At 32.2% G+C, this 13,851-nt stretch overlaps 1 protein-coding gene and 1 long non-coding RNA gene across 2 annotated transcripts; both read left to right on the top strand.

Moving 5' to 3' along the window:
- LOC18612199 (RING-H2 finger protein ATL79) lies at positions 4,798 to 5,256 on the top strand. The gene has a single exon (XM_007048858.2). The coding sequence runs from the start codon at positions 4,798 to 4,800 to the stop codon at positions 5,254 to 5,256; it is 459 nt and encodes a 152-aa protein (XP_007048920.1).
- Positions 7,980 to 10,302, top strand: LOC108663777. The gene is made up of 2 exons (XR_001929820.1): positions 7,980 to 9,337; positions 10,061 to 10,302. It is a non-coding gene; the product is annotated as an uncharacterized LOC108663777 (long non-coding RNA).

Below are 13,851 nucleotides of genomic sequence, written 5' to 3'. Positions count from 1 at the left end.
CTTAAATTCCATTTAAACCCCATTTGCACCAATAATTTTAAGACTTATTTTTCATGATGTTGAAATTCAATGGCTTTCTTAAAAGTGATATACCAACATAGTCAAGTCAAACCGCTTTGAAGAAAAAAACTTTATTCATTAGCAAAAGCTTGATTGATTTGATGGTGATAAGGAATGTGACAAAATGGTTCCTTATCGGATTATAAGATAAGTTTTTTCTTTACTTAACATGCATGATATTGTATTTGATATGCATGAAAAACATATATTGGTTGGAAAGAAGGATTTTGTTATATTCATATATAATCTTGATTTGAATAAGGTTATTGTTGTGTCTTTTATAATTGACATACTTCTCCCATCAAGGAGAGACACTAAGAAAACTCTAAAGTATATAAAAAAAAAGATGTCTCTCAAAAACCTTGGTAATCATCTTCAAATAAAAGAATAATGTTGCAACCAAGATTACATCACAAACAAAATGAGAAAGATAAATATTGTAAAGTAAACCATCTTGAGTTGATGAAGGAATATGTGATGGAAGACACAAGGCATGAGCATGTGGCATTCCTATTATACATTAAGGTATAATGATGCCAATATGTAAATACCATCCAGGTCCATATGATAAGTGGCTATGTGGCATTTCTATTATACATTAAGGTATAATGATGTCAATATGTAAATACGATAAAGGTCCATGTGATAAGTGGGCATGCGGCATTCCTATTATACATGAAGATATAATGGTGCTCATATGTAAATTTAATATCTTGATATGTGGTGCATTCTCATTTTATCATCAAAGGTATAATAGTATAATATAGATATTTAATATCGTTGATATGACATTCCTATTGTGCAATAAAAGTACAATGATGTTTGTGTAAACATATACCTTGATGTGTTAATTTGATATTCTGATTGTACATTAAGGTACAATGATGTCAATTGAGAAAAAAAGGGATGTGTGTAACCTTGTAAAGTCCTTGTATGGATTAGAACAAGCACTTAAACAATGGCATCAAAGTTTGATGAGGTTGTGCTAGTTAATGGCTACAAGATTAATTAATGTGATAAATGTGTCTATAATAAGTTCCAGGTGTTATCATTTGTGCATATGTTGATGACTTGCTAATCTTTGATACCAATTTTGGAACCAATGGAAGGCACAAGAAGGTTATTGTCAAAGAATTTTGACATGAAAGATATGGGTATGGCGGATGTTATTCTTGGTATAAGAATAATGAAAAATAATAATAGCATAAGATTGTTTCAATTTTATTACATTTAAAAGATTATAATGAAGTATGGTAAGTTAGATTATATGTCAATGTCTACATCTTATGATTCTAATCTAGGGCTAGTATTTAAGAAAGACAAGCCAATAGCACAAAATGAATATGCAAAGGTGATTGGATGCTTAATGTGTTATAGTTTGTACAAGGCCAGATATTGCTTTTGTAGTTGGGATGCTAAGTCGATTTACAAGTAATTCAAGTAAAGAACATTGGTATGTTGTTCATAGAGTTTTAAAATACTTAAAGAGTACAATGAATTATGACATTTGTTATTTAGGCTTTCCTTCAGTTTTAAAAGAATATACATATGTTAGTTGGAACTCAAATAGAACGAATCATACTTCTACGACTAGTTGGATTTTTACAATTGGTGGGGGTGCTGTTCCTTGGGATTCTAAGAAACAATTTTGTCAAGCAGACTCCATCATGGCAGCTGAATTTATAACTTTACTATCTGCCACCCAAAAAGTGGAATGGTTAAGAGATTTACTCTAAGATATTCTGTTGTGGCCTAAACCAATGACACCAATTTTGATACATTATAATAATGAAGCAACAATATCAAAGTCATATAATCAAACATACAATTGAAAAAGTCGATATGTTGATTTTGACATAGCATTGTAAGACAAAGAATTAGTGATGGTATAGTCATTATTCGTTATATAAGGTCTTATGAAACTTTAGCAGATCTGTTAACCAAAAGTTTGAAAAAACACTCAATAATAAAAATCTCAAAAGGGATGGGTCTTAAGCCTATTAACTGAATCAAGAATAGTGGGAGTTCACCTCGATGCTTATGGCTGACTTACAAGTCTTGGGTACTGACCATTCTACCATATGGATGATTGCAAGCACTAATTTTCCATCTCAAGGTGTATAATGCTAAGTTCCCGTAATGTGTAAGGTAAGGTTGAACAAAAGGTTTTAATAGACCCATAACATGTATATGTTGAAATACTATAATTACGAGGTACTTTTGATGGGGGTTACCTATGTGAGTGGAAGTGTGGCCGCTTCTAGGAGCTAAAGGCTTAACTCTACAACACTCATAAATGGATACAAAACAAAGGCCATAAAATGTGTTGGCAAAACTAGATACAAATTGAGCAAGAAAGCTTGTGTGTTTTTAGTGGCCAGACTAGTCAAATGAAGAATCAATGGTTCAATTCTTGGCCAATCACTTAATTCAGACTAGAACGAACCACACTCACTAAGTGAAGATTCAAATTTGCAGGATACCTTCATTTATGCACAAGAATCCCAAAGTTGTTGATATTTAGAAATTTTGAAAATGGTAGGGGATTGTTGGTGCATTTTCAAAACCAAAAGTTAAGTCACATAATAAAAAGCTATCTTAACTCAAAGATTATGTCATATAAAGTGACATAGCATGACTATTGGATTGTAGGTAGGCTTTTCGTGTGAATGGTTATGTCTTTTGGTAAAATGACATCCAAAAGTTATGAGACAAATTAAAAAAACACAATAGCTTGAAAGTTTAAATATGAAAAGTTATTGTTTCAAACTATAGCTTAAAGATTATGTTTTATGGAATGAATAGTTGTTCTTTCATAAGGTAATTATTAAAATAATATTTTTATTCAAAAGTTGTATCTTACAAAATGTAAAGATATTTTTTAGACAAAGTAGTACCTTAATGAAAGGGCTGTGCCATTGAAGAAGAGATACTTGCAAGCCTATATAAAGGGCTTGTTGCAACCATTTTGACACACCAAAACAAATAAGACAAGTGCAAAAAAATCAAGAGAGATAGAAGTGTTAAGTTCTAACTATAAACATAAATACTTGAGTTTCCATCATCTATCAAAAGAATCCAAATTCCTTATAAGCTACTTGCTGCAGAAAGTAGGCTTTAAGGCCGAACTACTTTGCAAACCCTTAGATGTATCTATCGGTCTACTCTCGTAAAGTGTAAGATGAAGTTAAATGTTGACTTCATTATATCCCTAAGGCTATTCGCATTATTCCCTTTACATATCAAGTGGTGGAGGCGAAATAAATCTTAAAGATAACATATATTAAAAGGCTCGTCTTAAAATCACTTTTTTCGATTCTTAAATTTCATCTAAACTCCATTTACACTAATGGATACAAGAAGCAGTACAAGCAAGATTCCTGACAATAGTCGGACTGGTCTAGCTTACCTGTGCTTTATATGTGGTTGCAAGGTTGGATTTGGCCGACATTGTTAATTTTCGACCCCAGTTGGCCATGTATGGGCCTTGGAAGGCTAGACAAATCCAACTTACTAGCTCCCCATCTCGATCAAGTCATTGATGATACCCAATACATATATATATATATATATATATTATATGGTAATGTGATTACAACGTTCATCATTATCCATTATAAAAGACCATGGCAATTCAAACAAATAAGATTATGTTTTTTCATAATATTGTTTCTTAACACTGTCTAAGGCATTGCATTTAAAATTAAGAATGTAGCAAAAAGGAAAAAAACAGGTACTATGAGTAGACGTGTCTCAAGTCAAGTTACTCGACTAAGCTTGTAGGCTTGGTCCGGTTCAAGTTGCATTAGTTTAGGAATTTAAATCCAACTTGGTCCGACTATATTATATTATATAATTTTTATATAAAAATATATTTAAAAATATTAATATAAAATAATAATTAAATGGATGAACTGAATCGAATTTAAGTTTAACTTTAAAAATGAAAGGTATGATACATCCAACTTTGATCCGATTCATAGACACTTCTAACATAAAATTCAAAGACGATTAAAACAATCCATTCATTAAAAGGCTTGCTTCTTTTTTTTTTCTTTCCTTTTACTTGATTATTAAGTAGTTCTAATCTACTTAATTATCTATGGTTCTCTAATAATTTAGTTTGACAAAGATTTTAGTATTAAATTAAATTAATAAAATAATAGAATATTAAATTAAAGGATATAATTGTTGAACTTAAATTTTTGTTAGAGTATTTAAAGCAATTCTATCTTATAAATTATATATTAATTTCAATATTTTATTACTATATTTTTTACACAAAAAATTGTTAATAGTACATGTAAGTGGAAAGATTTCGAGTTCTACAGTAACATTTTAACAAGTATAAAAAAGTTGGAGTTCCATTTAGCATCAGTTAGTAGCTAGAATTAATATGAAATGTATTGGCGTCTCTTCAAAACCATGTCCAGGATTTGCAGAAGTTGGTGGCAAGGCATTAGCATGCTTAATTGTTTGACATGCTACAACTGGTGGTAACGGTAATTTTATAAATGAATCAATAATATTGTATCCTCCAGTACTGATAAAAAATTAACCAAATCCGCCATGAATTAGGATTGTGAATTTCTTATGAATTAGGATTAATTAAGTTATTATATATATATATATATAAAGGACGTAAATTAAGAAACTCAAATACTGTGTATAGAACAACAGAAGTAGGTGCATGCAGTCGCCGCATGCACACTCTCTCTGGATTTTTTCTCATCAATCATGTCATCCGCACAAACTCCATTGAGCGACCTCCAACTTGCAATCTGGGTGACGATAATTGCACTACTCATAATAGTTGCCTTCCTGTTTTGCTGCGACAAAGGCTCAAGGGAAAGTCTCCGAACTCATCCTCCCCAAGATATTGAAACCGGGAGACCGAGCAATAACCAGGCCACGCAAAGACAACCACCGGCGAGCCAGCAGGCAGCTGCAGTACCAGTCTTGGCAGGGACCATTGTTATCTACAAGGATGGAGAAACTAAATCAAACTGCGCCGATTGTGCGATATGCTTGGAAGAGTTGAAGGATGGAGATGAGTGTAGGGTTCCTTCCAAATGCAAACATATATACCATAAGCTTTGCATAGATAAGTGGCTGGTTAAGGATACGCATTGCCCACTTTGTCGTGCTTCTGTCCATGACTCGGAACCAACCACTCAGATTGTAAACACTTCTTAGAGTCTTAGATAAAGAAGGATTAATTAGGATGGGATTGAAGTCCTAATTTTTCTACATGTTGAGCCTGAATTAGTAATTCACTTTTATATTGTGTTATACATTATGTAGTAATATTAACAATATATAGTTCAATCAATAAAATTAATTGGACATGATATAAACGTCTGTTAAAGTGAAATATTCGTCATCTGGCATGGTAAAATTATTTTTTATTTTATTTTTAATGTTGAAAACCAGGATTAGGCCTTTTAACAAGCTAAGTTAAAACTTTGTTTTTCCTTTTCCTTCTGTGTTTAGTTCCCCACTCCCCTCTTTATTTGGCGAGATTGGTGGCGATAGTTGGGCTGGGCTAGCTTGATGGTGCTCTATCTGCGGTTGCAAGGTTGGATTCGGTCCAACATTGTTTCCTGTCCCAATTGGACAGGTCTAGGCCTTGGAAGGGTAGACCAAGCCAACCGTTTGGGCTTTTTAAAGCCCAATTAAGCATCAATAAACGATGCTGCTACAACTCTTTGCTCAAATGCTACAGATATTTTAATTTATTAAAAAAATTGTTTTCTAGTTTGAAACAATTTTGAATTTTTTATAAGAATAAAAAATTATTTTTTTATGAATTTTTAAGATTAAAAATTTCACAACAACCTAATTTTGGTGCTCGTTAATTTGTAACAATTTACTCAAATAGTATAAAAAAAGTTTATTCTTTTACTCTTTAATATCATATTATTTAAATCATTTTAATTTCTCATACCACGTTTTCAAAAAACATACCAAAGGCTCAAAAATCTCAAGGTATATTTTTTTTTACTATTTTTTCTCATAATAGTTTTCAAATGAAGTTTTTCAACTTAAATCTTTTTTAACATAATATTTTAGAAAATCTTTTAACTATTTAAAAAAATTCAAATAAATCTTTGTTCTTATATTATGTTTAATCAAATTTTTGTATTTTTATTTTGGATCAAATAATTTATTATAATTAACGGTAGATTAACTATCATTAGTCAAATTTTCATTTGTTATTTTACACCTAATGTGACATTCACATGAAGAATGAAATACCATGTGACCATGTCATCATGTTACGTAATCATCTATTATGACATGTCAGTATACCATGTCAACATTATGTGGTATAGAATAATATAAGTGATAATTTAACTAACAATAGTTACTTACAAGAACTTATTTGATTAAAAATACAATTATAAGAATATGATTGAACTTAATAAAAGAATGAAAAACAAGAACTTATTTCAAAATTTTTAAATAATTTAAAAACTGTTTTAAATATTATGTAATTTTTTTCAAACGCAATAGCAAATATGAAATATATTTTAAGCTTGCTTAAACATATAGATAATATTGTGAATGGAATCTATTGATTTCCACGTGTTTTTTACAGTCGTAATTTATTATCATGTCCTCAAAAGAAAAAAAAAATTTGATATTGCTAACTGCCATGAGGAAATGACTAGGTACCCAACTTAAAATGCAATCAAGCCTAGATCAACGTAGAAAATATAGGTGCACGAATTTAAGATTAGCATCTTTTACCTACATTTATGAATAATACACATACTATAATTCTGTAAAATTAGCAGAGCTATAATTAATATATATATATATATATATATCAAAGAACACCTTTTAGTTGTACTCTTTATTTCCCCTTAATGTGAATTTTCCTCACTTCTTGATTACAGTTTTGTTAAACTTATTTAAAATTTAATTTAATTAGATGTTTCAAGTTCACATCTTAAGATGAAACAGATGAAATTTAGGAGATGGTAACCCCAGACTGAATGTGTTTTTATATGTGCCAAAGACTCTATGGCAATGCGGCAATGGTTAAGTTTGACGCTTGTGTTAAAAGCTTCATACGCCTATGTTGTTTGCTGTTGCTGGGTAGTTTCAAGCTTCATACGCCTATGTTGTTTGCTGTTGCTGGGTAGTTTCAAGCTTCATACGCCTGTTCTTATAGAGTCAGCATCGTTGCTAGTTTGTTTCTGGTTGCAGACTTTGGGCTGTTTCTGATATTTGTGTTTAAGCTTGGGATTCATCTTTTGTTGCTGCAGTTAAGGTGGCTTTGGGATTTTATCTATCTTTCGAGACGTTGGTACTTGTTTATTTCTATTAATAAATCCCTCTATGCTTCTCAATATATATGCCACAGAAAAATATAATTTGAGTCAAAATTTTGAACGATGTCTTTGTTAATTATTATATGTCAAGCTATAATATTCTGATTTCACTAGAAAAATTATACGTTTTTGTATCTGTCATATCGATTCAGGAGAACCAAAATCAAGGTAAGTTGGACTTTGATGAACCCTCTTAGGATTAAATTTTCTCACTTTATTTAATTTGCACATGGCTTGGGTTCTATTCCTCCTTACCCTGAAACAAACTGGGGAGAGGGCCGGTTCGTTTGAAAATTGTTGCCTCCATCTGCTACTCAAGGGTTGATCATATCATACAAATTTTTCCAGGTAGATGAGCTGCATGTGGCAATGAAGGTTGAGAGTGTGTAGACCTGTTGCTTCCACGAGTGGGCAACAACCCTACATGAGAATGGCTCATGTGCGAGGGAGTGGGACCCTACCCCGCCAACTAAGAAGAACGTATGGAGACTATAGCCCTGCTATGTCACTCTCCTTCCTGCTTTACTTCTTAGTGCCAGACCCAGTGGTACTACTTTTACCGGTTATAAATAGGAGAGTGCGTGGTGTGGTCTCATTTCACTCAAATACAAAACTCTCTTTGCCCAAGTTAGAAGCAGTTTCCTTCTGCTTCATTACTACACAACTCAATGGTGCTTGTCAGCGGCAAGAAGCCTGCAGGTGTTTCTAAGATGCTCATCAACAATGATCACCATGATGCGACTTGTCTATTTACATATAAGGAAAATGATGGGGACGATGACGATGACGACGATGATGGAGTTGACGTAGCACCTGCGGCGTAGCTAGCTAATGACACGAGGGATTAGAGGAGATCATCTCAGAATAGCTGGAGAGCTGGAGAAATCAACCAATACATATGTATTTGCAGACTTTAAAAGGCAGTAAACTACTTATAATTATGCGCTTTATGTATAGCTGAAGTTTACTCTTAGTTGTATGACTCACTAGTAAACTTGTCACTACAAAGAGTGGCTTCCATGCCAATACATATATCTACACTGTAATATTATACTACTGCCCTTGCTTTTTCCTTATGTTGCTTATCTCTCTCTCTCTCTCTCTCTCTCTCTCTCTCTAACACATATCATGATGTTTGGCTTATTGACAGGCTTAGGGCTTTGCACTGCCAAGCTGCCAAATGCTCTTCATGGTTTTACAAATTAGGGAAATGTTAACGCGTATCTATAAGCATATATTTGTTCCAAAATGTCCTCTTGCATTAACAAAGATATCATTCTTCCGGAACAAACTGAAGTTAGGAAGACCCTTTTACATATATTATATGCAATCTTATCATCTTCCTGCAATACATGTTCCCATTTTAATTTGTTTAATAACTCTTGCCTTTGTTGACATAATGGCATTGCTTAATTTCACTTGGACACAAATTATTTGACAGTTTCCCTTCTCAAACTGAAAAAACCAACAAATTCAGCTAAGAGGACCAACGATCACTTCAGGCATGTTTTACTGTTAATGCTAGCTAATAGTGAAACTGATAGCTGATTCATTTGTTACATATATTAGATGAAGAAGCAGTGTAGAAGATTAATTTTAGCAGATTAGCTTCTTGCCAATGATGTTTTCCAAGTTGTAAAAGCAGGAAATAAAATTTTTACACTAGTTTCTTTTAAAGTCTTTCTTCAAATGATTATTACATTAGGTAGCTTAATGTTTTTTCGTCTATATATATATGTCCTATTTGTCTAATCAATATTCTCATTTCTATCTCTCATAATAAGTCAACAATTCAGGCTCCATGTTGTGGTAGATTGATAATTAGAGCAAGGTGTTTTCCACCGCAAAAGCATGGACTTGACTCGAATTAGCACTGGACAATCTACTATTTGGGAGAGGAAAGCAAGTTGGCAGGCACACAAGACTTTTGTTTCTTGGTAAATCATCATCACTTGATCATTTCATCTTCTTTCTTCCCTTTCTTTTTTACTTACTTTCCTTTTTCCAAAGTATTATATGTGTATAATATAAAATCATATTTAGGTTTTAGGGTTATATATGCTTTCTGGGTATAAGGATTCAAGAGAACAAATTAAATTAAGCTACTGAAGTGATGGCCAACGTGGTGAATGGGGATAACATATCTCCACTAAACATAAAGGAAGACGAGTTTGATAAAGCAATATATTGAAATGGTACATATATACAACAACTAAAAAGCAGATTAATTGGCCATCAGGGGAGGGATGGATATATGCTTCTGGAATAGCTGTTCAATTGCCATTTATTGCATTATTTGACTTCTTATCTTTGTATATGAGATTATATTGGACACTTATCTACTTATTAAAATATGCATTAACAGTGAAATTTCTTAACTTCACAAGTGGATTTATAGGATGGTTACAAATCTTCTTAATAATTAATTAATTCATTTTTTTTAAAAAAAATGTCTAAATATTGACATTTGTGAACCCTTAAAATCCTCTTGTGAAGTTAAATTAAAATTTTCAACATTTATATATAGGATAATAATTCATTTTTTATACTACTTTTTAATTCATGGAATGGTTGTATTTGGTTATATATATTATGTATTGCTGTATTTGGGTCTTTGTATGTAACAGACTGTTGAATGTGGCTTTCATTATTTGGACCAGCTGATTTGTAATGCTTTCCCTTGCTGCTGCGGATAACTGTCAGTGAACAAAAGGGACTTTGATGAAGAGTAGAAATTAAGGACAATTTAATTTGTTAGAGCACGCGTGCACACACATATATATTTATATTATCAAAGAAAAAATCTCTGTCCTTCTCTCAACTTCATGTCAAATTGGAGCTTAATTTTATGTTCTAAGACGTGTGACTCTTTTTAATTCATCTTATAGTTTCAACGTTCAAAGTCTCTCTTTCTAAACTACTTCTTATAGTGTATTTTCGTTTTTGGTAATTAAAAATAATAAATTTTGAATGCATATCACTTGAGAAAGACAAAAAAAAAAAAAAACCATTCGTAGCATGAGCAAGAAAACCGAGTTTATTATACTACTCAACATAAAACCAAATGTTAAATACATTATATATGATAAGTTATTAATTAGATCATTTTCACTATTAACATCATCAACAACAACAACAACAAAATCTACATGTCTAATAATGTAATTATAAAAATTTTAAATCATAAACTTGTTAACTATTCGAGAATCAAACTATTTAATTACTCAAAAAATAAATAAATACTTATAAGATTATTATATATTGCTTTCATGTCAATTATAAATAATCAGATAATTAAAATTTTGTTTTTAAAAAATAGCATTATTATTCTTATGAATTTTATGATATATATTCACACAAGTTGTACGTTTTAGAAGAAGCTAGCGTGTACGGTTTAGAAAGAGAGACTTTAAATATTAAAAAGAATATCTTTCATTGTTATATATGACCTTAAGTAAGCCATACATTCTTTAGACAAGAATTATGCTTTAAAAAAGGTGAACAAAGTGAGTGTTGTATCAAACCTTATTTCAAAAAGAGGAAAGGAGTCACATGTAAATTACCCTTTTGGGGAGGTCCTTTTAATTTCATATCGAAAAGTAGCTGCTTAAAAATTATTCTTCACATGGGCAATATCTCATTTAAATAGTTGGATAGTATTAAGTTTTTGTTATTATATTTATGAGGAGTCAATGACCCACAACGGTCCAACCCATCCACTGAGCATTAGATGGTCACTAAGGGCCATGCCTTGCACGTGTCTTGTAAATGGGAAAAAGGCAATAGCCCTTTCTTTTGCAAGATAAAAAAATAATAATAAATATGGAAACAGTCTTGGTGTCGTGGGCATGTCCTTCGTTGAAGAATAAAAAGCAAGATTTTGAACATTATTATAATATTATACTCAATACATAATTTTTGGAGGGTGTGACATGTCCCAAAAATATGTAGAATAGTATAATATTAGTTTGCCAAGGACACATGGCGAGATGGTCTTAACGAGGAGAAGAAGTTTCATTTGTGGGAGATTGGTGAAAAAATAAAAAAAAATAAAAAGATCTCAAAGGTGCCGCTTGATATTTTTTTTTAATAGCAGAAAGAATTTATTAAGATCTAGACACAAGGCATCGAACAATTCAAAACAAAAAACACTAGTGCAAGGAGAGTCAAGGCAACAGAGTCAGGCGCAAAACAAAAATAAACAAAGACAGTAGCCAAAGCAAAACGAACCAGAGAAAGAAAAAACCAGGAACAAAGGAAGTAGCAGTTGAAACAAGAAGCAAAGAAGCAAGCGAACCATCGCGAAAATTAGAAAACCTGAATGAAATCAAAAGGTCTATCCACACCAGCTTTAGCCCTCTCATTCGCTACGGAGCAGTCTCTGAATTATCACACCATTTAATCGCATTCATGGAGTTGGATTCAATAATCAAAGAATGGGAAGAAGCTCAAGAAAAGGCAGCAAAAAGAACAAAAAACTTCCTTTATCGTCATGATTTCAAAAAAATTAAAGTCACCAATACTTTGGGATTTGGAAAACGAAAATTTAACATTACCACTATAGTCTCTTAGAACGTCCACATACCAGCAGGATTTGGGTATGTTGAGACAAAACTAGCTTAAGTATTGTTTCTTGTTTTAACTAAATATTAGATATGTGTCTATTTTGCTTCGTTGTACTGGTTTAGTAAGCCAAAGCCTATGTTGCTGCTAAATGTCTATAAACGTGTAAGCCTTGCATGTTAACTTTAATCTTATGTTAAACACTTGGTGATTTTGTACAAGTGTTATTCATGCATTTTAATATAAATGTTTGTATCTCTCTTCAGTTAATATGATGATCGATATTAACAAAGTTATTTTCTTAACTTGGTTCTTGTTCTATGCCTTACAGTCATATATTCTTCTTAATGTTTCTTGAACATTTGTTCTGTGACATCAACCATATCATGGTATCTGTAAACACTAAAAAAATTTATAATAAAATTTTATAAACGAAAATAAACAACAAATAAAAAAAATAAAAATTAAAAAAATAGAAGAGAGAGAGGGGTACGACTGGCAGGGTGCGCACCACCTTCTCTCTGCCAGACGCGAAAAACTCGCGTTTGGCAAAGTAGTGGGAAGACAACCCTATAGGAGCCAAAAATCGAGTATAAAGTGGGGAGCAGACAATCGAAAAAACCATAGAAAACCCTAACAACCAAAAACAAAAAAAAAAAAACCTAGCAGCAAAAAATCCCTAGCAACCAAGAAACCACAATCGGTAGACAAAAAATCCTAAGCTTCCTAGCAGCCACAACAATCCACAAAAAATAAAAAAATATACCAAAAAATAGGGAAATAAGCACGGTGAGAGGGGGAGAATGGTTTTATTTGGGGAGTGAATTTTTGGTCCATTTTAAGGGAGATCTTGGATTTTTAGGGAGTGATTTTGGATTTGGGGTGGCCGACGAAAAAGAAAGAGAGGGATAGAGAGAGAAAGAATCGGTCTGCAGCTTTGAAGGGGAGAGACCCGATCGGCAGCCTTGAGGGAGAAGGCCCGGTCGGCGTCGCTGAAAAGCAGGCAAAGAGCAGATCTAGGCGACCGACGGTAGGGAGGCCGGTTTGGGCGACTTCGGTAGGAAGAGAAGGGGATCTGTTTTGGGAGCCGACACCGGTGAAGAGACAAAGCCCGATCGACGTCGGTTAGAGAAAAATGAAAAAGGGTGAAGAAAAAGCCATTTTATACTTAGGGTAGGACATCAAAACGGAGTAGTTTTGTACTTGGAGGTTAGTGGGCAGGAGACTGGACAGTGGGGCTTGGAGCGGATCACGGGTCAGGTCGATTATTTGGGCCAGTTTAGCCCAATCAGGTAAAAATTTTAACTTTTTTATGGAAATGTTTGTGTTTTAGGCAGGCTCATTTTATATGTTTTTAGGAATATTAGGTAGAATTAATTAATTATTATAGTGTAATATTCTAAAGTTTTAGATGATATTTTAGACTAGGAAATTTATACATATATGAGAATATGGAAATAATAAAGCGTAAAAAAAATAAAAAAATAAAAAAAAAGAATAAAAAATAATATATATATATATAAATATTTTAGAAAATGTTTAGTTTTACAAAGAACTTATGTTTAGGAAAATATTTCTTACAAATGTATAATAAAAATATAAAAAATAATGATAAAAAAAGGAAAAAATGATAATAATATTCCATGACATTAACTATAAGTACTATGAACCGATGATGGGATGATCGGTCGGGATGAGAGAAGTCGCAATCTCGGACCCATATTCCCTAGGTTCGAAATCTGAATCAAAGCTCCACCAGTACGATGGGAGGATCTCGATTTCAAGATCCCGAAATTTTTAATAAATAAAGAATTTGACTATACAAAAAAAATTACTCAATAAAAATAATAAATAAATAACAATAGATAAAAATAATAATAATTTCAAA

This window comes from Theobroma cacao, chromosome 1 (genome assembly GCF_000208745.1).
Source record: "Theobroma cacao cultivar B97-61/B2 chromosome 1, Criollo_cocoa_genome_V2, whole genome shotgun sequence".
Taxonomy (NCBI): domain Eukaryota; kingdom Viridiplantae; phylum Streptophyta; class Magnoliopsida; order Malvales; family Malvaceae; genus Theobroma; species Theobroma cacao.
This window is presented reverse-complemented; position numbering and strand designations above follow the sequence as displayed.

What these genes read in the sequence shown, in the direction of transcription:
- LOC18612199 (XM_007048858.2), top strand. Translation starts at nt 4,798, where the DNA reads ATGTCATCCGCACAAACTCCATTGAGCGACCTCCAACTTGCAATCTGG.